At 29.8% G+C, this 25,592-nt stretch overlaps 7 protein-coding genes across 12 annotated transcripts; 3 read left to right on the top strand and 4 right to left on the bottom strand.

Moving 5' to 3' along the window:
* Positions 1–219: 219 nt before the first annotated feature.
* Positions 220–9,164, bottom strand: LOC124492844 (proton channel OtopLc-like). Of its 3 annotated transcripts, none has more exons than XM_075736026.1 (10): positions 8,348–9,164; positions 6,082–6,196; positions 5,281–5,374; positions 4,896–5,075; positions 4,567–4,739; positions 4,041–4,491; positions 1,929–1,955; positions 1,523–1,690; positions 1,112–1,275; positions 220–987 (listed from the first exon to the last, which is right to left on the bottom strand). In XM_075736026.1, the coding sequence occupies exons 1-10, from the start codon at positions 8,653–8,655 to the stop codon at positions 664–666; spliced, it is 2,004 nt and encodes a 667-aa protein (XP_075592141.1). In that variant the 5' UTR covers positions 8,656–9,164; the 3' UTR covers positions 220–663. The 3 variants fall into 3 exon arrangements, with proteins under 3 accessions (XP_075592141.1, XP_075592138.1, XP_075592148.1); XM_075736023.1 differs by lacking the exon at positions 8,348–9,164 and adding an exon at positions 6,448–7,138; XM_075736033.1 differs by lacking the exons at positions 6,082–6,196; positions 8,348–9,164 and adding an exon at positions 5,563–6,033.
* Positions 9,165–9,632: 468 nt separating this feature from the next.
* Positions 9,633–12,696, top strand: Sec3 (exocyst complex component Sec3). Its single transcript, XM_047055845.2, has 2 exons — positions 9,633–12,346; positions 12,413–12,696. Exons 1-2 carry the CDS (start codon positions 9,809–9,811, stop codon positions 12,563–12,565), a joined length of 2,691 nt encoding a protein of 896 aa, XP_046911801.1. The 5' UTR covers positions 9,633–9,808; the 3' UTR covers positions 12,566–12,696.
* Unc50 (Unc50 RNA binding protein) lies at positions 12,571–13,700 on the bottom strand. The gene is made up of 3 exons (XM_047055849.2): positions 13,406–13,700; positions 12,996–13,342; positions 12,571–12,937 (listed from the first exon to the last, which is right to left on the bottom strand). The coding sequence occupies exons 1-3, from the start codon at positions 13,615–13,617 to the stop codon at positions 12,699–12,701; spliced, it is 798 nt and encodes a 265-aa protein (XP_046911805.1). The 5' UTR covers positions 13,618–13,700; the 3' UTR covers positions 12,571–12,698.
* Positions 13,701–13,720: 20 nt separating this feature from the next.
* Positions 13,721–14,720, top strand: EMC7 (ER membrane protein complex subunit 7). The gene is made up of 3 exons (XM_047055850.2): positions 13,721–14,018; positions 14,082–14,421; positions 14,486–14,720. Exons 1-3 carry the CDS (start codon positions 13,759–13,761, stop codon positions 14,624–14,626), a joined length of 741 nt encoding a protein of 246 aa, XP_046911806.1. The 5' UTR covers positions 13,721–13,758; the 3' UTR covers positions 14,627–14,720.
* A 4,094-nt stretch (positions 14,721–18,814) lies between these two features.
* LOC124493056 (uncharacterized) lies at positions 18,815–21,072 on the bottom strand. Its single transcript, XM_047056108.2, has 5 exons — positions 20,845–21,072; positions 20,040–20,784; positions 19,612–19,981; positions 19,317–19,554; positions 18,815–19,237 (listed from the first exon to the last, which is right to left on the bottom strand). The coding sequence occupies exons 1-5, from the start codon at positions 21,070–21,072 to the stop codon at positions 19,124–19,126; spliced, it is 1,695 nt and encodes a 564-aa protein (XP_046912064.1). The 3' UTR covers positions 18,815–19,123.
* Positions 21,073–21,106: 34 nt separating this feature from the next.
* Positions 21,107–24,101, bottom strand: LOC124493062 (uncharacterized). Its single transcript, XM_047056115.2, has 8 exons — positions 23,508–24,101; positions 23,371–23,439; positions 23,154–23,300; positions 22,994–23,077; positions 22,806–22,922; positions 22,650–22,748; positions 22,411–22,579; positions 21,107–22,063 (listed from the first exon to the last, which is right to left on the bottom strand). Exons 1-8 carry the CDS (start codon positions 23,541–23,543, stop codon positions 21,153–21,155), a joined length of 1,632 nt encoding a protein of 543 aa, XP_046912071.1. The 5' UTR covers positions 23,544–24,101; the 3' UTR covers positions 21,107–21,152.
* Positions 24,093–25,588, top strand: Vps24 (vacuolar protein sorting 24). 4 transcript variants are annotated; one of them, XM_047056109.2, is made up of 3 exons: positions 24,093–24,223; positions 24,615–24,890; positions 24,943–25,588. In XM_047056109.2, the coding sequence occupies exons 2-3, from the start codon at positions 24,672–24,674 to the stop codon at positions 25,381–25,383; spliced, it is 660 nt and encodes a 219-aa protein (XP_046912065.1). In that variant the 5' UTR covers positions 24,093–24,223; positions 24,615–24,671; the 3' UTR covers positions 25,384–25,588. The 4 variants fall into 4 exon arrangements, with proteins under 4 accessions (XP_046912065.1, XP_046912066.1, XP_075592122.1 ...); XM_047056110.2 differs by lacking the exon at positions 24,093–24,223 and adding an exon at positions 24,404–24,458 and having other exon boundaries at positions 24,648–24,890; XM_075736007.1 differs by lacking the exon at positions 24,093–24,223 and adding an exon at positions 24,407–24,427 and having other exon boundaries at positions 24,648–24,890.
* The last annotated feature ends 4 nt before the right edge of the window (positions 25,589–25,592 follow it).

The following is a 25,592-nucleotide window of genomic DNA, read 5'->3' as shown; positions in this document are numbered from 1 at the left end:
ACCACACACTCATACACAGAAATAATGTTGTTATATGCGAAGTCAAGAATTGATTGTTCCTCAAATAAGTCTTTCTCTCTCTCTCTCTCTCGCTCTAACTTTCGTTGATCAATCCAAATAAATTACCATGAATTACTCGAATATAATATATCCCAATATCATTGTGTATTGGATTGCTTAAATTGATAGATAGAGAAAGAGAAACAGATATACAGTCAATTTGGATCGACAATGATTACATTATAATGTTTATTCAAAAAAAAAAAAATGAGCTCGTTCAATATAATCAATATTGAACAAGAATGTATGATGGTATATTATATGAAACTATGTGATAGATAGCGACAGAGTTTGTGATTATAGTGAGTGAAAAAAAAATTAATTGATTCATGGTATGTACTTCATCGTTATATATGGTTGGTTTAATAATTGAATGAATGAGACCAAATGAATGAATGTCTGTGTTTATGTATGTGTGTTTTTTTGTTGTTGTTGTTGTTGTTGTTGTTAGTGGTATAATTTGATCTTTGTATGTATGTGTTACGATGTGATATCCAACAGGAAGGTAGGTAATATAATCAATACAAAAAGTTTTATTTTAGTTTATTTATTATCATTTTTTTTTCTCATTTGATTTTGAATCAAATTTGAGATCTTTGGTTTTCAATTTGTTGATGATGATGATACTGATGATGATGTGGAAGTTTTATATGAATTTTTCCATACTTCAGCAAATGTAATGGCAGAATGGAATCGATAAAATATTGAAAGCGGTAACGTAATACGTAATATCAATGCCCATGTGGTGAATCCAAATACTTTCAATTGAATTGGTGATGCTTCCAACTTTTGCATAACAAATGTATAAACGATCCAAAGCGTTAGGTTTGTTATAAGCAAAAATGTAATTAGTTGTCGTCCAGATTGCTTTTGGCCAGTACGTTTTCGGCAAACAACATCGGAAATGAACAAAGTTTGTAATGTCACCTATTTTTTAATATTTTATTTTTATCATCATCACAAATCACCAAGTTTTTGTTGAAAATTAGTTTCAAGTAGAGAAAAACGAGAGAAACATCAGATTCTATTAAAATGTATGTATGTGATTTACCTGAATGATAGTCAAAACGCTCGTAACCAAAACGGTAATGTGTTGAAGTGAGTTCAATTCAAATGAACTTGCAATTACTCCGAATAGTGAATAGGCATAAAGGCCGAATGCAGCGATTCTTAACAGCAAGTCACGTAAGCCCCCATCAGCCGTATCTCTCATTGCTTCATATTGCCATTTTATTATTATTATTGTTGTTGTTGTTGTTGTTGTTCAGGCCATTGCATTCAAATTAAAATGTCAGAAACGAAAAAAAAATTAACATAATAATAAATAAAAGAGTCGACAACATTCCGTTCGTCATCTTTTCATTAATTCATTCATTCAGTCAAGCAAACATACGACACCGAATGTTACACACCGTATTTCAACGCAACAAAACGAAAGAAAAATTGAGATGAAAGAACTTACCAGGCAAGAATTTCAAATTACGCATCTTGAAAAAGCCAATCAAAATAGCAAAGCTACTTAGAATCAAAAGAATTGAATGTGAAATGTCGCTCAACAATGATGCCATCAAGTTATAATTTGGATGATGAACCAATACAAAAAATATGATAAGCGATGTTACCGAAATAGCTACAGGAATCGATAATTTAACATAATAATATAAAAAAATGAGAAGAGGAAAAAATTTGTGAAAAAAATAAGAATTAAAAATGTTTTCAATACATATAATGATGTCTTCACACACACACACATACACACACAAATATTCTGAATGTCAATGTTATTCATAAGATAAAAATGATTAAATTATATATTTGTGTGTGTGTGTATGTTTCATGAAAATAATAAGAAGATTATCACTACTTACCGAGAAACAAAAAGCCAGTAAATAGCCCTGTGAACAAAGAAAAAACAAGAATACAAGAATCATTAGTTTTCAAATTCTGTTGTATACGATGGTAATGTGAGAAATTTTCAACAGTAAATATATTGTTGAAAATTCTATATAAGAAAAAAAAGAAAAATAAGATGACACCATAAAACACATAACAATTTGATGGATTCTATACCCAATAATAATGTGAAGAAACATTTCATTTTTTTACACTATGGAATTAGAAATTATTATTATTATTACGAAGAACGAGAAAGAAAAAAAGCTAATTCAATGTATACGTGTGGCAAACATTTTTTCCCGTGTGTGTTGTTTATCGATATTCGATGCTTTTTTTTGGTCTATCTATGATGCATTCTGAAGATATTTTCATTTTTGGAATGTCTCATTCATCAATACACGAAAAGCGAATATATATATGTGAAACAAAAATGTGTCAAAAATAAGTGCCAAACAAGCAAATAGCCAATCTTTATGACATCGTGTCTATCTATCTTTCTATATATAACGAATATTATATGACAAAAAATCAAGAATTCCGAAAACAGAAAAAAAAATTATGACAAGACAATGCATCAAATGACATTTTCTTTTTCTTTCTCTCTCTCTCACATTTATTTTTGCTTTGTTTTTTCTTCCACATTTACCAGAGAAAAGGGGATGCCATAACATACATAACAAATGTCAGGTACCAGAATCTTGAGAACGATAGCAAAAAAAAAGAATAAAAAAAATTTTGAATAAACGCATTCAACCGATGAAACGACCAGAAATATCGTTAGCAAATGCCCAATGTAAAATGGAGAGAGAGAGAAAAGAAAAAATGAAAATCATCAGCAAATAATTTTCACTGGCTTTTTTTTTCTTCCCTCGCTCTCTTTTTAAAGTGTATGGAAAAACGATATATTCTTGTAAGAATTCGCGTGCATGTTCTATGAGTGTGTGTAATGTGCCGCCCCGTTTATTTTATTTTTTTTAAGGATATTTTTTCCTCTCATTCACTTATTGGAACATGCAATATCATCGTCGTCGTAGGTCGTTTTTATTCCAGTATTATTATTATATCACATAGGATGGATAATATTTTTTTCTGGAATAGAGTGATTTGTCTTCGTGTCATGTACAAAACATGAGTTTTATATTCTATAATAATAATATTTGCCACATAGAAAACTAATGGAACTTTTCATATTAATAATAGAAAAAAAATGTGTGTGTGTGTTCCAAAAAAAGTGACTTTGGGCAACGAAAAGAATGGGGACAAAAAAAAACTGTTTATAAAGGGGGCAAACAAAACAAAAGTAAAAAGAAAAAAAAAGATTGTTTGAGAACATGAAACATAAATCCAGAAAACACTAACTTATTATTCCTATCATTTTTTTTCTGTTTTTCGTTGCTTTTCATTTGCTGCCCTTGATGAACAAAGTTCTGAACGAAATAAAAAAAAATTTCATCGTCTGAAAAAACATGGCATTACAATTCGTATTGTTTCTTCAAAGAAAAAAAGGATGTCAGAATGATATCGAAGGTTGTACCAATAGACACATATATAGAAAACAACAACAAAAAAAAAATCTTTTAGGTAACAACATAAGATAGAATCAAATTTTTGGTGAAGTGAGCCAATTAATCGATAATTTCATCGTGAAAATTGTTTGTATCTTTCCTTCTCTTTCTTTTCATATATATGAATGTATTGGCTAACAATAATGTCAAACAATGTAATAAATGTCACAAACACACACTAACATTATAACGTAGTGTGAAATTAATCGTTCTTATTTTATAATAATAATAATAAAGATGATGATGATAGTAGACAGTGACTTTCATAATGATACAAAGGCCGATTGCAGATAATAGATAAAAACAAAATGTTAATAATTGAATTCGGAACACTTGTGAAGTTGATTATAATGACCAATCAAAAAAAATCAAAAACCTGAACCAATGACAATTTTTTTTCCACATTGATATACAGTAGTAATGGATTTTCTCCTTGTGTGTTTGTTCGTACGAGTTTGTAATGAAATCGAATCAAATCAAATAAAAATTTAATTAAGGTTTTCAATTAAGGTAACAAACCTTTACTTGATCCAAGACAGCTATATAATGCAGATAAATTCTGATAGCTAGATGTACGAGATGATGAACTTAAATCGTCTATTTGCATTTGATGGTTATGATGATGACATGATGTAGATGAATTAGTTGTATCGGTTTCATATGACAACATAAATTTCTTGCCAATCGATGACCACATTATATAGAGAAAAGCAGCGGCAATTAACGAATATTCAACAATAAATGGATACAAATAAGGACTGGCATTCAATAGAATCGAACCCATAACATTTTCATTTTGGCATTGAAAATATGTAGAATTTATCGTATGGCTGAAATGGTTTACGGTTATATTACCAATACTTGTAGACATTACGTTGGATTTTGTTTTTGTTGTAAAATCATTTGAAAAAGATGATGATGATGATGATGATTCAGGTAAGGACAAATTTGAAGAGTTACTTTTTAATTCCTACGGCGAGAAAAAAAATTGATGAAAGAGGAAAATTTTTTTACAGAATTAAATTTCACTTTCATTGATGCTTACATGTAATGCTTCTTTGCCTAACGTACGAATCCAAACGCATATATTTGTAGCAACCAAATGCATTAGACCGATACGAGCAATCAATTTGAATTTGTTAATCATCAAACGTGAATATGTGAATATGAAATACATTTGTGAAAATGTGAAAGCTGCTTGTAGGATTGGATTCACTCCTTTTCATTTCGAATGGATGGTTGGCAAAAAAAAAACATGTTAACAAATATGAAATGGAAAATTGAATTTCCGGTATTTTTTCATAATTTTTTTTCAAAATTCAATGATGATAGATAATGTCATTGAATTTTTCTCCTTTTCCAATATTCACTTACCTAATAGAATCGAATGGCAAGGAGAATCGGGTGATATTTCAAAATATGCACCAAATTCAAGTCCATTATAAATCATAACGCCAAGACCAAATATGATGCTTCCGATACGAAGAAAAATCGATGCATGCGAACGATCGGTTTCACCGATTTTATGGTTTTTTCCTTCATAATTCCTGATGTCTATTTTATTTTGCCCAATGACGATGACAATGACAGCCAGAGAATAAAATCAAAGAGAAAAAATAGAAATAAAAAACGGAAAAAAAGGACCAAACAGGAAGTTAATCAACTTGTTTGTTTAGTGGTATGTATTTAATTTTGTCCATGTTGTCTATTCTATCTATAGTTATATTATAAAATAATAACAAGAAAACAATATACGTACGAAAAGTATCCAATTTAGGAACATCATTGAGCAAGTAGATATAAACATAAAACAGGAACAATAGGCTAAACGCGTACAGATATAAGTAGAATGCCTGTATGAACAAATAGATGAAAAAAAAACAAAACAAAAAAATTAATTGAGAAAGATAAATTCTTCGAATCAAGCATAGAACTATAGTATTAGAATTTTGTTTGAAGAATGATGATAATTTGAAAAAAGTGTTTCGGTATATGATTATGGTTGTGTGTGTGTGTGTGTGTGTGTGCTATGAATACAGACCAGATTTAAGCAGCCAGGCACACACACATATTCTTTAATGATGATGATATTGTTGTTGATGATGATGGTGATGAACATAACGCAACGACATACTGCTAATTAACATTAGCAAATTAGAGTTTCACGGAGCTGAAACGGAACCAAACAGAATGAAGAAACAAAAAAAAATGATGAAGGATAATATTGAAAAAAAAGAAAGAGAAAAAGACATCCTCTTGAGAATTCTACACCATTTGAGTCCTTTGACTACTGTATTGTCAATTGTAGCCAGTCATTTTTTTCTCCGTTAGGGAATTCCTTGTTCAAGACTTATTTTATTATTATTATCATTCTTTGTTCTTAGACCATCATTTTCGCCACAATGAAACGAAAATCGAAATAGAATGGAATTAAATTAGAATGCAAAAACGATGTAATAATGAAAGAAAGAAACATAAGCCTAAAATCAATGTTTCGTCTGTGTGTGTGTGAACTATAATTTTTGTCAAAAGAAAAAAAAACAATGAAAGACCGACATACCTCAAAATACCATAATGGCAGAACTGGAGCAACAATTTTGGCTGTGAATAATGCGATGCATACGACAACCAATAATTGGCCATAAATCGAGCTGGTTACAATGAATGCAGCCGTCCTGTGTAAGCAGAAAAAAAGGAAATGGAAATATGAATTTAATATATAGTAATATAATTTGTTCTGTTTCATTTTAATGATTTCAATCTTTTGGTGCATTTTTGGTATAAAAAAAAAAAATTTTTTTTTGAACAATAAAAATGAAAACGATAAATTCATTTTTAAGCCAATTTTAAAATAGATAAACTAATAATAATCAAAAAAATTTTTGCTCATATCATCATGAACGATTAGACAAAATTTATAACACACTTGGAATTTTTCGGTAGATAAACGGAATTTTTACTGGCTGATTGTGAAAGCATCAATGATGAAATGGAACGTGTTAGCATCATATCGATTTTATTATTGATCCTTGTTCCATTATTATTATCATGGTGAACATGATTCGGATTCGTATCATGATGATGATGTTGACAATGATGTTGGTGGCGATGGTGATTGTGGTGTGGTAAATGATGAATTTCATTTGGATTCTGATCATGTGATAATTGATAATGATGATGATGATGATGACCATTTGAATGTCTTTGATTATTATCATTATAAATACGATTATGATAACCCAAATTATCGGATGAACAATTAGTTATTGATGATATTAATGATGTTTCACTGGAAGCACTTGATCTTTCAATTCGGTGATTACGATTATTATTAGTATTCGATTCATTTTTTCGATTCGATGAAAATAATTTTGACGACGACATATTCAACCGGAAATCTAACCACCAATCGATTCAAATGATTTGATTGAATTGAACATGATTGAGATGAAAAAAAAATTCAATCAAATTTCATCTATTTTATCTGTTTATCATCGCCATCATCATCATGTGGATAATATAGAACAATGATCTTAAAAGTGGCTGAAACACTTAATTGTAAACACACACACAAACACACACATGTGTGTGTGTGTGTGTGCAAATTATTTAACCACAACCAAAAAAAAAAACAACAACTTTATTCAAGCAATTACATTGTTATTTGAGAAGAAATAAAAATGGCTTCCCTTTGCCTTTCGTATATGTCATTTCATTTTTTTTCTCTCATAAAATTTTTCGTTTCATTTTTCCCTTTCGTTCGTTCATTCATTCATTTGTTGTTGTTGTTGTTATTGTTTGATTTGTGAATGAAATGTAGCAACCGTTTGCCGTTTTTTTTTCATCATACTTGTTTCATATTTCACTACACTTAAACACATAAAATATGGCCTTCGGCATTTGTCAGGTAGATTACGGTATCGACAAACACTATATATATGACGTTATAATAAGATTTTCTCCAATATTAGTCATCAATGATGATCAATTGATGGTGATAAATTCCATCAAAAATAAAATAAAAAAAACATCAAGCGTAAATAGTTATTTGAATAAATAATTTGCCAAAGTCATATCGATCATCATATCAATGATGATGGTGAACGTCATTAACACTCTCTCTCTCTCTCTCTCTCTCTATCTCTCATTATTCATACCGGATATACATGAATGGATCGGAATAGACCTATTTAGATAAACAAGAAAACATATAAATAGCTTTATATTAGGCGTGAATATTACGGTTTCTAAATTTTTCATAACAAAACAACATAAATGATAATAATAATAAGATTATTATGAGTTTTCAATTAATGAGAAATAAATAGAAATAAACTATGCAATGAACTATGTTTCTTGATCTTGTTCAAGTTATTGTCGTTTGCCATTCGTATCAGAAATGAAGATCACATAAACGTATACACACACACACACACACACACTCGCCTCATATGATTAAGGTTTTTTTTTTATTTTGACAAGTGACAGCAATGTTCAAAGATAGAAAAAAAGTACGAGGCCATTGAATCCTTTTTTTTGCACAATAATTCTTGCCTTGGACAGATTAGAAATTTGAATTAAAAATAATTCATTTGTTGCTGAACAAATCAACATTATATATAGTCATTTTTAATTTGATTAATGTAGAAATTGATACGGGATATTTAACCCAAAAAATAAATTAATAAATCGAATCAAAAAAGATCGAATCGAATGACAGAGAAATTGTTTCAACAAAAGCCAAGTAGACAACAAAACAAAGACGAGGCAATGATGCATTGCCGAATTTTTATTTTGTTTTATTTTTTTTTTTTTTTGTATCTTACCTTGCATATTGTTTTTTCTCTTGGCCAATTTTAGCCTGTTTCATTTTTATTTGTAAATTATCGTTTTTCGTTGTTTTTGCTGATTTTTTCTTCTTTGTCATTCCATGATTATTTGAATCAAATTTTTCATTATTGAATTCGACAATGATCGAATCATCATTGGTGGATTGTTGTGAATGTAACATCATGGCCGTAGCCACATCGGTGTCATTGTCAATTAAGGTTGAATCACCTCCATTCTGTTCGGGCATCTCTTGGGATATTTCCAACGATTCACCCGTACATGAACGGCACCAATTTTCAAACATTTTCTTTCACTTTCTTTTTTTTCTGTTGAAGATTTCAAAGGTTCATTAGGCACCAAATGATTATAATTAAACAGTGCACATACAAACACCAAACAACAAAAAAAACGTGAATCAAATTTTTCAGTAAAACATTCGAACAAAACACAAAGATGGCTTATATGTATTGGAACAATAAACAGTTGAATGAAAAAAAAACTTCTTCAACGACCAATCGTCTCGCGAGTTTTGTGCTGAGCGCGTTCATAGTTGAAGGACAAGAGTTTTAGGGTTCATGAGCTTTGCTTCTCTCCATGTTTTTGTTTATCTTCAGAACCAAACCGTAGTGGTGGTGGCCATAGTGGACATATCAATAAGAACCATCGTAGCGTTAATGGTTGTTCCAATGGAGGACATTTGAAAGTTCACTGCATCCACACCACAAATTGACCCTGCCCAAGCTTTATCGGGCAATATTTCGCTTTTACCATTGTAGTGGTTATGATGGTGGTGGTGGTGGCCAAAGCTTACACACCAAATAATGTCAATATGGAGTTGTCATTTGAATGGATCTTAAATGAAAAAACGGGACAACATAAATGAAAAAATGTCACCAATTTTTGTATGGCTAACAAAATATAGACAATTGTATGAAAATTCAAAACGTCATTGTCATCTGGTGAACACGTGATGGTGACAAATTTTCATTGATAGTCGTTTTAAATTACACACATTACACATATTGACAATTGTAAATTGCTATACTAAAACATTCTTGTTGATCATTTTAGAACAAACGGGAAATCCATCCATCTTATCCATTTTGACAGCTAATGAAATAAAGACAAATGTTTTGTCCATATAACATTAATTATGGTCGATAATGATAATGATTGCAATGAATGTTGACTAGGATTAACAAATTTTTTTACATGGGAAATAATAATATTGAATTGATGATGTAAATCAAAAAATAGTTGATGATGTAAGCATTAGATGTCAGTAATGGGCAATGTTGTCGTGGGAGTATTTATTTTGTAAACATTATTGCTTATTCAACAGAATCCTGCATTTGGAATTGAATTTATTATATTATTATCATTTTATTTATTATTATCTTTGATTACAAAGGAATTCAATTTCATCAACAGTTTCAAGTAAAAAACAACGAAACAGAATGACATCGATACAACAACAACAACAACAAATTATCAATAGAGAATTGTTTCAGCTGAATAGTGAACGATTAAAATATTTGATTATTGTAAACAAACCGAATAAGAAAAAAAGTAAATCAAATTATTTTTTAGCCATCGTTGTCAACAATATCAATACACATTTTTTATATCTAATTAAAAAAACTGATCAATCATACAAAAAAGATAAAATCTGGCAATTTGATGAAATACAACAGATTGATTCAAAACATGAAAGCAATGAACCCGAATTTGAGATACGTTTCAAAAATAAACAAGAATTCCGATGGATTGCCAATAGTCAGAAGGAAAAATCATCATTCTTACAATCTATCAAACAGATCGTCAATCAAGTGCCAGCTTATTTTCATATCAAATTCATCAACATTTCCAATGGTCAGCCAGCATCTGCATTGGTATTTAATCAATTAGAAGAAATTTCTACAAATGAAAAACTTGAAAATGGTGATTGGAATCAGGAGAATGATTCGTATCAAGCACTCACCAACCGTGAAGAGGCCGATCTTGAAAGACTTTTTCAATTAGAAGTAGAAAATCCAATCAACAATGCTGAAGCATTAACCGAGAAATTATCTCGAGATTTGGCCAATATGGATTCACTGAACATTCAGGATATTATGGCATCCGAACAACGTGTTATGGACTTGATGACCATTCTTCAGAACACGATCGATGAAACATTTAGATTAGAAAACAAGATTATCTATTATGAAAGTTTGCTCAAAAATGTTCGTGATATAGTTCAAAAAGTTGAAAAGAAAGAAGCCATTGTACAAACATACAACGATAATAATAAACGTCTACTTGATGAATTTGGACAATTAGTTACCAAGTTAGATTTTGCCAAAGAAGATGAATATCTGCTGAAAGAATATGATTTTAATTCTATCGCTAGTTATGGTCGATGTATTGAGGCCGCAATGCGATTACAAGAAGCAATCCAATTTGAAATATCACCAACATTGAATTCGCTGCAAGGCGTTACTGAACAGAAAAGATATCTGAATGGTATTGCATCGAAATTCTTGGAAAAATTAATGGACCAGTTTCGAAGTATTATGACCAATTTATCAAATGAATATCTAGAACGAAGCAATGTAATGAAAGGTAATGAACAAGTATTGACTGAACATTCAAAAGTTCATAATCAATTATTTGGATATGGTGAATTTATCAAATGGATTCGTGTATTTGATCCAAAATCATATGCATCGTTAATAGTTTTCTATACTAATACTTTCAGTATTGTTTACGAAAAAGAATTTTCATACTTTTTCGATTATCTTCGTGATCGTTATGTTTATAATTCTAAAGGAATCGGTCAATCAAGCGAAATTTCTAAACGCAAAAGTCTTGCTATAAATGACCTAAAAACTGATTTTCGGCGTGGATCATATGCATCTTCGAGTAATAATGAAACTACTATCGACAATGTTTCCATACGTAGTTCTGAAGTTAGTCTTTCTGAATGGGAAGAATTTGATTCATACATTGAATTCTTATTGAAAAGTATTGATCCAGTTTGTCTTGTTGAACAACATTTTTGCAATAAATTTTTTGACCTCGACAATCAGAACATATCGATACCTTCAACGCCTACTATGACTAATAAAAGTAGTCCCAGTGAAACTGATGTTTCAAATCATAGCTCAAGTGTTTCGGAACAATCAATGCAATCGAAAAAACAGGATAAACTTCGCAGTATTCTAGCTGAATTATTTAAATCATTTGAAAATGAATTCATCAGTTTTATATCTCATTATGACAAAATTGATGGACTATATTCTATGTATTTTCTTGTACGATTGACTAGTCATGTTCTTAACGCTCAGGATGCCGGTTCATTCCTTTCGAAAGCTTATGGAAATATTTTAATTCAGGTCAAACGTAATTTTGATCGTTATATGCAATCAATACAAACAGAAATAGAAGAAGCCAAAGATCCGAAACGTACGAAAATCGGTGTCCTCTCGTTTGTCAAACGTTTCGAAAACTTTGCCAAACAAACCGAGAACATTATCAAATATGGCCAACGTCGAACCGATATTGATCGTTGGTATGGTATTTTGTTGGAGAAAATATTTCATTCAATTTCAAGAATTGCAAAAGAACATCAACGAATTTATAAGACACCATCACAGATAATTGAAATTGAAAACTATCATTATCTTCAGATAATGTTATCATCATTAAAGATTGCTTGTTTAAATAATGAAAAAAAAGTTGCAAAAGATTATTATAATAATGCATTGAAAGAATATGTGAATATTAATTTCCGTCGTCCATTGGAAAAATTGAATATATTCTTCGAAGGTGTTCAACAAAAAGTTAAACAAGGCATCAAAGAAGAAGAAATCGGTTATCAATTAGCGTTCAGTAAACAAGAACTTCGTAAAGTGATAAAAGAATGTAACCTCAAAGATATTAAAAAAGGACTAGAAGAAATGTATCGTCGTGTGGAAAAACATGTATCCGATCCTGAAAGCACATTGATTCAGGTGAGCATTTTTTCATTAATGATCGAATTGATTTGTCCATAATTATTTTTCATTATTAATATTTAGGTTATTTGGCGTTCAATGCAAGAAGAATTCATAACCCAATATAAATACATACAAGAAATGATTAAAAAATGTTATCCAGAATCCAACATATGCCTTATGTTTACTATTGATCATGTTTTGAATATTTTTTCAGAAATCGCACAAACACATTGATTGAATTTTTCTTGTTATTCATAAAATTATATTTATATGTATTTTAATATGAAAAATATTGCCATTGTAATAAAAATAATTATTTAAATAAATATTTTACAATAAAATACAAAACAATAGAAATCACAAAATTTCAATATACTCGATAATGATAGAAATCCATTATAGTGCGACAAATATTATGACCAGCCAATGTTGCCATAAAATAAAACAAAAACAATGGTACCAGAGGATAAAGAATACGTTCAGTATGTTGTAAAAATGATAATGAACTGTATCCTAAAAATGTAATATAACAGTAATAGGTGACAGCAATCATGAACAGGGTGTTGCCAAATAAACGTGCCAAAAATGAATCGGTACTGATGAAAACTAATCAGATCATAAATTGATATAATTAATAATCATCCGTAAAATGAATTAATCTTACCATTGTAAAAAAACAATTGAAATACGTGAAGAATCAATAATGGTGGGAAAAAGGCATTGAGGTGAACGTCAAAAGTAAAACCCCATTCTACATCTTGATTAGATTTTTTCTTCAGAAAAAAATTCGTTATAAACCAAAAAATCGAAGCGACAATCATGCCGATAAGGATACAATCGACAAGTACAACCCATAATAAAAATTTGATAAAACCAACAAAATGAAGATGAAGAACCAATGAAAGACCCGTGGCTGATATTATAAACCAAATGGAAAGCAATACTAAAAAGGCAGGATCATCACGAGCAAATTGATTCTTGGTTTGTTTTCGATACTGAAAGTTTCTGTAACTATTTAAATAAATGATACAAAAATAGTAATACCTAAAAAAAATAATAAATCAAAGAACATACACTTTTTTAGGGTTCGAAAATAAATAAACCATTTGCCAAAAGGCAAACTCAAAATCCATATGATTCATTCGAAACAAACGATGAAAATATTTTGAACATTTCTTAAAAGCATTACCAAAATTATATCGATCACTACTCGAAATGTAATTATCCGATCGCTGCCATGAAGATGATTCTGGTAAAATTATCACCCTAGAATCGGTTCTTTCCATGTTTTTATTTTTGATTCAATTAGGAAAACGAAAGCGAAATCCATCAAAGAATTGTTGTGTTCAATTACTATTTAAACATGAGCAGTCTATATGATTCAAAATAGACATTAGGATAATTTTCCATCTATAGATTTTTTTTACATGATCATTATTTGCAATCATTTCAACATGGGACTTCAAAAATTGTTGACGAATTTTATTTGTTTCCTAATTACTTTTATTTATAGTGTCTCTGGTCAATCATTCGATAATTCACAAGAATTTGCGAATCCTTCTAGTCTTAATGAATTGTACAAAATTGAAGGAAAAGTATATAATGTAGATGGTTCTGGTCCGTCTGAGCAATTTTTAGTTGGAACCAAAGTCATTGTGAATTATGGACAATACTATGGCTTCCTCAAGTAATTGTTGATGAATTTTAATATAATCATTCAATTATTTATCAATTTTTAATACATGAATAGATCGGATGGAAGTTTCGAGATAACTAACATTCCTCCTGGTTCATATGTTGTTGAAGTATCAAATGCCGATTATTTCTATGATTCTATCCGTGTGGATGTGAATTCTCGTGGAAAAATTCGAGCTCGAAAAACCAATTATATACAGACTACTGAAGTCATACAATTACTATATCCATTGAAATTTAAATCCAAAGCGCCATTTAAATATTTCCAAATTCGTGAAAGTTGGAAAATTACCGATTTCATTTTCAATCCAATGGTATTAATGATGGTATTGCCATTATTGTTCATAATGATTGCTCCTAAAATTATCAATCCACAAGATCTGGAAACACAACGGGTAATACAAATTTAGATCGAAAATTTTTAATCAAAAATTAAATCGAAATTTTTCCATCCATTAGGAATTGCAAAATTTACAAGGATCCGAATTGCCCGAAATATCTGAAGTAATGGCCAATATGTTTGGTAAAAAACCATTGTCTCAACAGCAACAACAACAACAACAATTGAAAATTGGTAATAAGCAAAAGAAAAAACAATAAAACATCTTGAAAAAAAACGTTATTTTATTATATATTTGACAAAGTAAAAAAAATATAATTGCAAAAAATAAAATTTTAATGAATAATTAAAAAATAATATAAAGTTCGATGTATCAAACAAGCATTTCGGTCTATGAAGTAGCCGTGCGCAGGTAAATTACCGTTTTTTTCTCAAATTTAATCACCTGCGGCACTACTACTTAGAAGACCAATGCTCAAAAAGATGATGATGATGATTTGAATACGATTTCCATTCATATTCCAAAAGAATGTCTGTATATATAAAAATTTATTATACTTACGTAATGTAAAAAAATGTATTCCATGTTGTCGTCATCACATTTCGAAAGAAAGAAAAAAAAATTATGAAAAAAAACTTGTCCACATTGCTACACTTGCCAGAAAAAAATCCATGGATTGATGGTGTTAAACTTCCCGATCAAGTTAGTATTAGTTCGACCCGAAATATACTCCAATGTCCGGGCGAAAAAAAAATTGTCCATCATCGGCGTCTCTTTTCATCATCATTTCCACTCTTATTTTGTCCATCATCACTATATATCAGCCGTCAGACTTGTTCAATGAAAAGAGTGATTTGAAAAATTTTTAAAACATAAATAGAACAATCATATATGAAATTAAGCTGAGGATCCGGTGATCTTATGTTGAAATGCCGATAACAAAAACGAGAAAATGGAAACGCTCGAGTTTCATTTCAATATCCTTATTAATAATTATAATGGATTAATTATAGATATATAACAGGATAGAATGACAGTAGACATGGATCAATCAATTTCGATTATTTTGAATGATCATTAACCGGAATTATTTAATTTATTCAAACATCATCGTATATATTGGCTACCCAAAATTACGCTGGAAAACACTTGATAATAAGGAAAAAATGGTACGTAGTGATTATTGTTGATCGATGAATAAACAACATATATGAAAATATTATGATGGTCGAATGATCAGTAAGAATCATCTATGATGTGATGAAGTGTGGTCAGAGATATTGAATATTGATGATGGAAACGACAAACATCTGTACATTGCAAACAAAATTAAACTGATCAAGTTTTTTTTTGTCGCCATCGACCATCATTATTATTGAATTTTCAAAAAAAAAATAACGATTGCCTAGCGGCACCACTAAGTCTGGAGCACTATTCGCATCTGCATTTGCCATTCACATCGCCATCACCATCATAATCATAATCATCATAATCAACATCATCATCGTCGACGTCGTCTCCACCACCACCATCATCATAATCATTTTCACTGTTTTTCTTTCTCTCTATTTTCTGAATCCGCTAATCGGTTACTATTGAGCACTTTATAAAGTACCACATCATACACAAATAAGAGATTTTCTAGAACACCAAAAATATACAAATATATAAGATAACAAAACCAGAGAAAATAATTTAGTGAAAAAACTTACACACTTGTCTCAAACATCTTGACGACAAATAAAAAAAAATTTTTTTTTTTTTTGGACATCGGATCAACGGATCATCATCATCATCACCGGTTGTATCGACATCGGTGTATTCAATGATGCCAATCATATCTTCTTACTTGTTTATTGATTAATAATCAATGACATGGAGTAAACAGAAATATGGAAAGAGAAAATCAATATTTAAATCCAATCGATGAAATGGACAATTTAAAATTGTTTCAATGTAAATGTCTACAAAGTAATTTTTATAAAGAATTGAAAAGTAGAATTTGGAATATCGAGCTCACACACACACACACACACATGGAACAAAATATGTTCGATTTCATCAATTCTAATAGAAAAAATATCAATAAATCTAATATTTTTTCTTTTAAGTGTTTCCAATCACCGAGAAAAAAAGAACACTTTACATTTACACACAAATATATGAATGATGATAACTGCCGCCAATAATAATCATCAATTCATCATCATTGTGTAGAATCCAAAGTCTTGTTTTTTGTTTGATGGATGATAATGTTTTTTTTTGGTCTTTCCATTCACGCCAAAAATATTGCCAATTGATTTGTCCCTGTCTGATATTTTTTTTTCTATGTTTGTTATATGTATGCAAACTTAAACAAGAAACTGGAACTGTTGTTTTTTTTGATAAATCAATTGATTGATGATGATCATCACATCAAAAAAAAACATAATCGAATGAATAACATAATCATTGGAAAGATAAATCTTTTGATGATGGCCATCATCATAATCATCGAAGAAAAAAGATGATTTGTTAAGTGAGAAAATAAATTTCTGGTTCAATCAAAAGACACGTCAGCGTATCTGTTCTGTTTATGGACAAATTGTTTCGTTGTACTCATATAAAAATCGTTTTTTTTCTTGTATAAGACGCGTTATATTTGCAATTTAAAGGTATATAATCGATATATTGATAATATTGTGATTGATTGATCGAAAACATACTCATCATGGCAGCAGCTGTTATGACATTCTGAAAATAAATAAAAATTTATTTAGAAAATTTATCACAAAATAAAAAAAAAGAAATTTAGTGGAAAATGGGCGATTTTATAGTTATGTTGTAAACGTTTTGAGATATGTGTTATCCACATTTTTCTTTCCAAACATGAAAGACAGAAAAGAATGATGTGAAATATATTCAATTTTTATTTGATTCACTTATCCAACAAATTTTCAATATTTTAATGGATCTAGAGTGGAAAAAAGTGGTAACAACAATTATTTTATTGATTTGGAATAGTAATAAGATGAAATCATTAGAATGTAATTATTTTTTTTCAATAAAAAAAAACAAGAAATCAAAATAGATATTAGGATTGTTTGTAAACACGGATATATAATCGATGAATGTACGAATGAATTTGATCAGGCCTTATTGTGAACGCAATAATGGGTGTGACAATATATGTATCGATAAAAAAATTTTTTTTTCATTTCAATACAACCATTAATTGAACGGTCACAAAAAGGCCAGTCAAATTATGAATTTAGGATATTAACAATTTTCGAATTTAAATTGACTTGTTTTACCTGTTGACGGAACTCTATAGAAATAATGAATGAACTACCTAGACCTGTTTTGTTTCACATATTCGTATGTTTTATATTGGCCAAGTATATCACTTGTCTTGTTTGTGTTCTGGTAAACACTACCTGTTGCCAATGATGATTTTTACCAAGGGCAGCTAGGCAACAACAAATTACGATTCGAATCATTGATTAGTTGGATAATTTCATTAAATACACAATTCATATTCAGAGCAAAACGAAATACAACAAATCGATAAGAATCGTCAAATTTCATTCAAATTGTTGTTCATCGTTTATGAGACTGTTAACCATCATTTATCTTTCACGTTGTTAATTTAATTCCGCTGTGGTTAAATTTCATCCTGGTAATGAATGGAATACTGAAAATAATTTTGAAAAAAAATTAATTTTCAAACTAATTTTTTTTATAATCAAAATAATCAAATGAATATTTTTTTTTTTTTTGTTCAACGGACATTTAGTTTTGGAGAAAATCAGATTATCATGGTGGTTGTGTCTATAGGCAGATGACATTTTCATACCCACATATCCATGGCCATAAAATTGTTTGAACCGTGTACTGATCATCTAATGAAAATATTCAATTGAACTACAAAGAGATAATAATATATAATAATTATCATGTTAGTTCAGTGACGCTTAATTAACCGTTAGACATTATTGTTTTTTTTAGCAGTTTGTTTGGTATATATTATTTTCAAATAGTAGTATACGATAATTTCATTGAAATTAATAATAGTTTCATGTAAATAGATTGAATAAAATAAACCGTCCAATCTAAATGATGGCAAAAATTACAGATGTCATATGCAGAGGCAGGATGATCGTTCAATGATAACAAACACTCACCACCATTATTTTTTAATCGACAAAAAAAATAATTCAATTGCAATTTCAATTCGTATTCTATCTTTTAAACTTTGCCATTTTTTTCATATGGGTTATGTGTCATTTAATCTGTTGTGAAATTTTAATTTTTTGTTTTTGAATTAATTAATTAATTAATTAATTACAAAACTGTTGAATGAGAGAAGCGACATATATTGATCAACGAATCATATCAAAAAGTCCAAAAGAGATTTTTTTTTCATTTTATTAAAAGATCAAAATTAATCAAATCGATATCTATGTGATGATCCATATCTTAGTTTATTTAGTTCAGTTTAAGATTATATTCGGCAAACGACAGTTTACAATTCAAATCAATCATTGCAATAATGCAGATATTGTCATCATCATCATCTAGTTTTGTTGAATTTGGACAAAAAAAACAACAAAAAACAAGAAATATTAAATTTGAAAGAGAGAAAAAATTTGATTAAGGGCAAATGAACAAATTAATGTGATGATTATTATAGATAATCGTCATCATCAATATTGTTTTATCATTCAGATAAATTTTTTTTCTTTAGGGACCTGGAATCTGTAAATCATTTCGTAAATCAATTGAAGATAAGATCTCTGTAATGGCTTAACAAATAAACTAATGTAACACGACAATTAGTTGTAGAACGAACCACCGTAGCTCTATCAGCACGTTCAAAATTACTTTTAACCTGTTTTACAAAAAAAAGATGAATTTTTAATATTTTGTATAATTATGATAGATTAAACGATGAAATAATATAAAATTACCATCTCGAAATATTTTCCGTCACTAAGACACCAGCAGCGTAATCGCAGACATTTTAATCGTATCGAATCGACAGCTTTATTACTTCGATCAGAGAAACGAAGTGTTTCTGGATCCCAACGAATTTCCAAGCGTTCTATATTAGCGCAATTATTAGCGATAGAATCAATCAACGAATCAATATGTATTTTTTGATGTATTTTTTGACAACATCCTTCAGGCATTCCAACGACCAATATTCTAATCATATAATGATAAGATAAGATTCAGTTTGTCAAAAATATAACTTGTACGAACCGAATATTCTTTAATGCTGGTATTATAGCAGTCCAGAATTGTTCAGTCAAATGTGGAATACCAGACAATTGAAGACCACGTAGATTTGAAGCTTGATTTTTAAGAAATTTCATTAGTATTTCTTCAGAAAGATTTTCATTGCGATCCAAATCAAGAACAATTAATGATTTTGAATTGCCATTCTCCATGAATTCCTTGAGAACAACGTCAGTAAAACAATCCTGTTGACCGGCGCTTAAATATCGTAACGATGGTATTCGACAAAGTACATTAATCAAACATTCTGATGATAATTCAGTGGCTGTTATATCCAGTTCTGCTAAGCATGTTTTTTCCCATTCCACATTCATCATGTGTTCATCTTGAAGGTCTATTAATCGGGATAAAATGAAGTTTATTTCTGATTTTTTTTTGTTTATTAGACTTACTTGTATGTTGCATCAATAGGCATCGCAAACGTTTACAACGATTGAAAAGTGTCTTCAATACACTGCCAGTAAATTTGACGCAAAAATTCAATGCTAAACATTCTAACTGAATACAATTGCTACTCAAAGATTCAACATGGCTATCATCAACAAAATTGATGCCAAATAAATTCACAACGCGTAAATTCGGTATAGCACTTTTGAGCTTATGAATGTTGACCACTTCATAGATTTCTTCCTCTTCATCTTCAACAGCCTTTTCATAAGTGCCGATCAAATGTAAAACTTCTAAACCATTGATGAAATTATAAATTTTTCTCATAAAACCTTCCATGAAAATAACTTCAGACAAACAAATACACATTGTGCGTAATTTCGTAGGAAATGAATGTAAATCATTGAAATCGTGCAATTGCATAGCTGTTGAAAAATCCAATAACATATTCGATAGATTGACACACTTATTTGCCAATTCATGAAGAACTGTATGGGTAATCAATTCGATAGGTAATTCAATGTATCGTAAAGATGGCCCGAAACGCATAGAAATTAATGCCAATAATGTTTCCAAACTAGTCACATGTAATCCTGAAACTTCAGGTCGAAGTGAAACATGAGTCCATAATCGTGAATCGCAAGCAATCATTCTCCATTTTCGACAAACTCTGGCCACACGACCAATCTCACGATGAGGCAAATATGAGAATATTTTCAAAACGATTTTATCAGGTAATCGATCTAGTGACTTTATAAGAACAACAATTAGATCAATTCATAGATTCCATTCAAAATATATTAAATTTACCGAGACAAATTGCGCGAATTGAACACTTTGGTTATGATTCGATTCCTTAATATTCGCCAAAGCGGCTGATGATACATCTTGAGTAACGGCCCACATTCTTTGGGTTAAAGGACGCAAATAAAAAAAACTCATATGCACGCCATTCTTTACGGAATCAAATGTTAAACACTCAACAAAGTCTAAAAATAGATATATGCTTTCATGCCAATGATGCCCGAATTTTTTCATCTTGCATAAGTAAAATATGTGAACAGAACATATAATAGAATAAGTAGAGTGTTTTAATTATTAATAATAATGAAATGAAATTAGCTATTGTTTAATAATCTGTTTCGTAAATTTTGTCGTCTTTCAATCTCCGATTGACCATCAGTATTGATGAAAAGATCGATTCGTGATTTCAATTCATGATTGATTTGTGGCTTATATGTATCGTTGAATGAAATGTTAGTAAATGGATCTTTTGATTCTTCAAGTGTTTTGCCATCCAAATAACGATCCAAAGTGGTTTTATCAATGTTTTTATTTGAAGGCAGTAAATATGGTGTACGCATAATTTCATTCGTTATTGAATCCATGAATTCTAACGGAGCAAATTGTTCCAATTCTGATGGATCTAATCGCCGTTTATTTTCGTTTTCAAGTTTTGGTTGGTTATCAAATCGTGGAATTGTTGCTAAAAATTCGGCCAAATTACTCTTTTTCAACCCGAATGGTTTTCCATATAGGTTCAAGAAACCAAGGCAAGGAACAGATGAATTTTCACTGGAAAAAATGCGAATTTTGATACTCTTGAGTTCGCAACAATTTTTCCATTTGTTCCCGCTTACATAATGAACATTGGAATAGATTTTATCATGTGATGGCAATAACTTACTTAGTCGATAGCCTTCATTCACAACAGTCAAAATATCTGGTATCTGATCTCGATATCTGCCAACCAGAACGTAATCTGAATATCTTTTCGTATATATCTCAATGCCATTGGATTTATGAACTCTTAGCCTCAATCCCAGTTCCAAATACAACAAATCAAAAGAATATTTGATGAAATCAATTATGATGGTAACCGGTGGTCTAATGTAATATTCGACAAGAAAACCGTTTCGTGAAATATCAGGATTATTTGAAATAAGATTTTCGATACAATGGCCATCATTTGAAACTTGATCGCAAGTAATTTTCACTAAATTATCATTAGAAAAATTTACGGCCATCGGAGATTCTTCATTCGAAAATAATATAAACAATGCGACTAAATTTGAGTTCTTCATAAAACCTATGACTTGATTTTCAACTCAATGTCATATCATCAATCAATTCTTTAATTTTTTTCTGTAATTAAATTTATTTTATTGCAACCATAATAGAAAAAAAAACAATAATTTAATAGAAAACAATTAGCAAACATGCAATCAATGACGAATAATGATAAAATGAGGAATAATCATAATAAATCAAAATATTTTTTCTCCAAAATTCATTTCACCTGCATATCTTTGTATTGAGTAAAGACCAGAACTTTATCCTTTAATTGTTGACAACATTGGAGACCATTTGCAAATAAGACTAGTGCTTCATTAAGCCATGGAATCGAAATTTCAGCTTGTGATATGTCAAATTTTTTCTGTCCTGAACCATCTTTGTACATGTGATATACAGCGCAGATAAGTTTATTGGCTTGAATGTAAAAACTTATTGCCAAATCATTAGGTAGAGGTGGTTGAAGCGATTTCTATTGAAAAAAAAAACATCATTTAATCATGATTATATATCTTTACAATTTAACTGATAGATATACTAACCATATTTGAGCTTCGTTGTAATTCTTCTATACTTCTTTTCTTGGGTACGACTAGACTTTTACGGCCTCGATCCAAACAAACCATAATATTGTTGATTAGCTGTTGCAAAATTTCTTTATGTAAAAAAATTTCTATAAAATTTCAGATTTATTTCACCTCTATAACTTCTTCGGCAGTTTTGAAATCAAATTTTTTGATGTTATCATTAAATCGAAGTGGTGGCATATCTAAAATATTCAATGCTGAACGTAGATGATTTGAAGCATCCAAAATCTGAATTTAGGGTTGAAATTTTTGTACGTTACATATTATATAAATTAATAGTTTATTATAATAATTATTACCTGATGAAGTTTCCATTGACAATCGTTTTGAACGATAGTACGATGATTAACTTGAGGATGTTTATGAAGACGAATGTTGATGTCCTGCATCAAATATAAACAAGTGAATGTTCTCTGTCATTGGTGTTTAAAATATAATATAAACATTTAATGATATTACCGCATGTGTAATATTATCGGCACATAATGTACACGAAACTTTTATCTGATCATTCATGGCATTATTCATGCTAGCCAATATATATTTTTCCGTTTTGACCATTGTTTCGACACCATCGATAGGGACAGGAAATCGACGGCTACATTCCTTTGTTTTGTTTACAAACAAAAAAAAACAATTAAAAGTTGAATAAATTTTATAATAGTGACAGACTTACAACAATTATATTATGAATTTGTTTAATAATCCAATTCACTTCTTGTAATAACCATTTAAATTCGTCATTCTGTTGTTGGAGAAAATTTTGAAAATTATTACTATTTTATCAAGAAAAAACAAATGAAAAATGCTGACCAAAGTCATAATTTCATCGCTGATTAATGAGGCCATTTTTCAATGAATTTTGTCAATGTTTTTTTTTGATTCAAAATGATGAATTTAACAGTACTGATATTGATTAGGTTTTTGATTATAATTTCTAGGTCATTTGACTCCTTAGTAAGTAATACTATCCAATATGGATATTATTATACCACAAGTGTATAACGCCATGTTTCATTGTATATATAATAAATTTGAGCATATATTACACAACCAACCAGATAGCTATCTATCTATAGGATATATCGGTGTTAGTATGAATGAGTTTACATTGCACAAACTCATGACACATCCATTTACTCCCGGTTCAGTATGGTTTCAAATTTAGAAAAAAAATATGAGTAAATATCAATTTATAATAGTAAAAATTAATCAATTTTATTCATGTTTTTCTTGAAAATATTTCGCAAATTCTTCACAAATCATTTTGATGTGCTTAGGATCTTTATCTCTTAATGAAATACTTAAAGTTAATACAATTTCTTTGACCATTATTAATGGATCTTGAATGGTCGATAATTTATATTTGATTATTGGTTCGGCAAAATGACGAGCAATCGATGTCATATAATCATCGGCATCTATTCCAAGTAATAATTTTGTATCATAAACTTTCTGACAATATGACACACGTATCCAATGTTGTCCAAAACCTTTAGCATCGGTTATCACATAAAGATTAAGATTGGGTAGGTAAACCAGTGTAATGGTTGGACTATTTTCTGATAATTTTATTTGACAATAATGATTCTTCATTATGATATTTCTAAGAAAAAAAAATTCAGGCGTGCACTTTATTATGATGAAAGATGAATCCTTGAAGAGTTTTCCCGTAAACATTTACGAAAACTTTACTGTAATGTAGTTGTCGTAAGAGGGCGAGAGAGAGAGAGGTAGGCTTGGCAAGTATTTCTTTGCATTACTGTAAATATTCAGTGTTCAAAATTGAGCTAATTCTTTCCATTATATTTTGATGAAAGAATACATAAACATTATATATAATATATAAGAATTATCATCTAAATTTGATACTAATGAATTAATCCTAAAAATTGATAAATATAACGTTTTCTTTTCAAGAATATTTTTTTTTGTTTTGCATTCATTTACCAGAAAAATTAATCAAATTCAATAAACATGGGTCTATTCGGTAAAGATCCAAAACAAACATCCAAAGAACAGGTTCGTGAATGGAATTCCAAATTACGAAAACAACAAATGTTATTGGATCGACAAATTCGGGCCATTCAACGTGAAGAGGCCAAAGTTAAAGCCGAATTAAAGAAAGCAGCTAAACGTGGTGATCGTGATGTATGCGTTGTTTTTGCAAAAGAAATTGTTGGTGCTCGTAAAGCGGTTAGTTTTTTAAGATTATCAGTTTCCAGTTTCTTAATATTTTTATTAATAGATAAGTCGTTTGCAAACATCTAAAGCGCATTTAAATTCAATCATGATGAACATGACACAACAATTGGCAACATTACGAGTAGCTAATTCTTTAGAAAAATCCACCGATGTAATGCGTGCAATGCAAAATGTCGTCAAGATTTCTGAAATTTCTGGTGTTATGCAAGATCTAGCTCGTGAAATGATGAAAGCTGGTATTATCGATGAAATGATGGAAGAAACGATGGAAGATGCATTGGGCGATGACGAATTGGAAGAGGAAGCCCAAGAAGAGGTGGATAAAGTTTTATTTGAAATCACAGACGGTGTACTTGGTAAAGCACCATCAGTAGTATCTGATTCATTACCTGCCGAATCCGTAAAGACTGCTCCAAAGAAAACCGAAGAAGAGGAAGAAGATATCGATAAGATGCGACAACGGCTTGAAGCGCTTCGAAATTAATAATCAAATTGTTACAAATCCAAATTTTGAATATTTAGACTTTGTTGATTTTTTCTTGTAAAAAGACAAACTATACTAACTCTCTACTGAATTACATTTGATTCAAAAAAAATTTGATCAACTTATATTACGATTGTTAAAACCCATTGATTTTAATTCTTAATTTGAAACTCATTAAACTTGAAATTGTATTTAAGTTGAATTATTTT

This window comes from Dermatophagoides farinae, chromosome 1, assembly GCF_024713945.1.
Source record: "Dermatophagoides farinae isolate YC_2012a chromosome 1, ASM2471394v1, whole genome shotgun sequence".
NCBI lineage: Eukaryota > Metazoa > Arthropoda > Arachnida > Sarcoptiformes > Pyroglyphidae > Dermatophagoides > Dermatophagoides farinae.
This window is presented reverse-complemented; position numbering and strand designations above follow the sequence as displayed.

Excerpts from the sequence above, each read along its gene's own strand:
- EMC7 (XM_047055850.2), top strand. The coding sequence starts at position 13,759 with ATGATCATTATTTGCAATCATTTCAACATGGGACTTCAAAAATTGTTG. Across the intron at positions 14,019-14,081 it reads CAATACTATGGCTTCCTCAA|ATCGGATGGAAGTTTCGAGA; the intron begins GTAATTGTTGAT and ends ATACATGAATAG. Across the intron at positions 14,422-14,485 it reads AAGATCTGGAAACACAACGG|GAATTGCAAAATTTACAAGG; the intron begins GTAATACAAATT and ends TCCATCCATTAG.
- Sec3 (XM_047055845.2), top strand. The coding sequence starts at position 9,809 with ATGACATCGATACAACAACAACAACAACAAATTATCAATAGAGAATTG. Across the intron at positions 12,347-12,412 it reads CTGAAAGCACATTGATTCAG|GTTATTTGGCGTTCAATGCA; the intron begins GTGAGCATTTTT and ends ATTAATATTTAG.
- LOC124493056 (XM_047056108.2), bottom strand. The coding sequence starts at position 21,072 with ATGAAAAAATTCGGGCATCATTGGCATGAAAGCATATATCTATTTTTA. Across the intron at positions 20,785-20,844 it reads AATTCGCGCAATTTGTCTCG|TCACTAGATCGATTACCTGA; the intron begins GTAAATTTAATA and ends GTTCTTATAAAG. Across the intron at positions 19,238-19,316 it reads ACGGAAAATATTTCGAGATG|GTTAAAAGTAATTTTGAACG; the intron begins GTAATTTTATAT and ends TTTGTAAAACAG.
- LOC124492844 (XM_075736023.1), bottom strand. The coding sequence starts at position 6,905 with ATGTCGTCGTCAAAATTATTTTCATCGAATCGAAAAAATGAATCGAAT. Across the intron at positions 5,076-5,280 it reads TCCTAAATTGGATACTTTTC|ACATCAGGAATTATGAAGGA; the intron begins GTACGTATATTG and ends AAAATAAAATAG. Across the intron at positions 4,740-4,895 it reads TTGCCATTCGATTCTATTAG|GAGTGAATCCAATCCTACAA; the intron begins GTAAGTGAATAT and ends CGAAATGAAAAG.
- LOC124493062 (XM_047056115.2), bottom strand. The coding sequence starts at position 23,543 with ATGGCCTCATTAATCAGCGATGAAATTATGACTTTG. Across the intron at positions 23,078-23,153 it reads CCGATAATATTACACATGCG|GACATCAACATTCGTCTTCA; the intron begins GTAATATCATTA and ends TATTTGATGCAG. Across the intron at positions 22,749-22,805 it reads CTGCCGAAGAAGTTATAGAG|CTAATCAACAATATTATGGT; the intron begins GTGAAATAAATC and ends ATTTTGCAACAG.
- Unc50 (XM_047055849.2), bottom strand. The coding sequence starts at position 13,617 with ATGGAAAGAACCGATTCTAGGGTGATAATTTTACCAGAATCATCTTCA. Across the intron at positions 13,343-13,405 it reads TTTTCGAACCCTAAAAAAGT|TTACAGAAACTTTCAGTATC; the intron begins GTATGTTCTTTG and ends TTATTTAAATAG. Across the intron at positions 12,938-12,995 it reads TCAATTGTTTTTTTACAATG|TTTTCATCAGTACCGATTCA; the intron begins GTAAGATTAATT and ends TGATCTGATTAG.
- Vps24 (XM_047056109.2), top strand. The coding sequence starts at position 24,672 with ATGGGTCTATTCGGTAAAGATCCAAAACAAACATCCAAAGAACAGGTT. Across the intron at positions 24,891-24,942 it reads TTGTTGGTGCTCGTAAAGCG|ATAAGTCGTTTGCAAACATC; the intron begins GTTAGTTTTTTA and ends TTTTATTAATAG.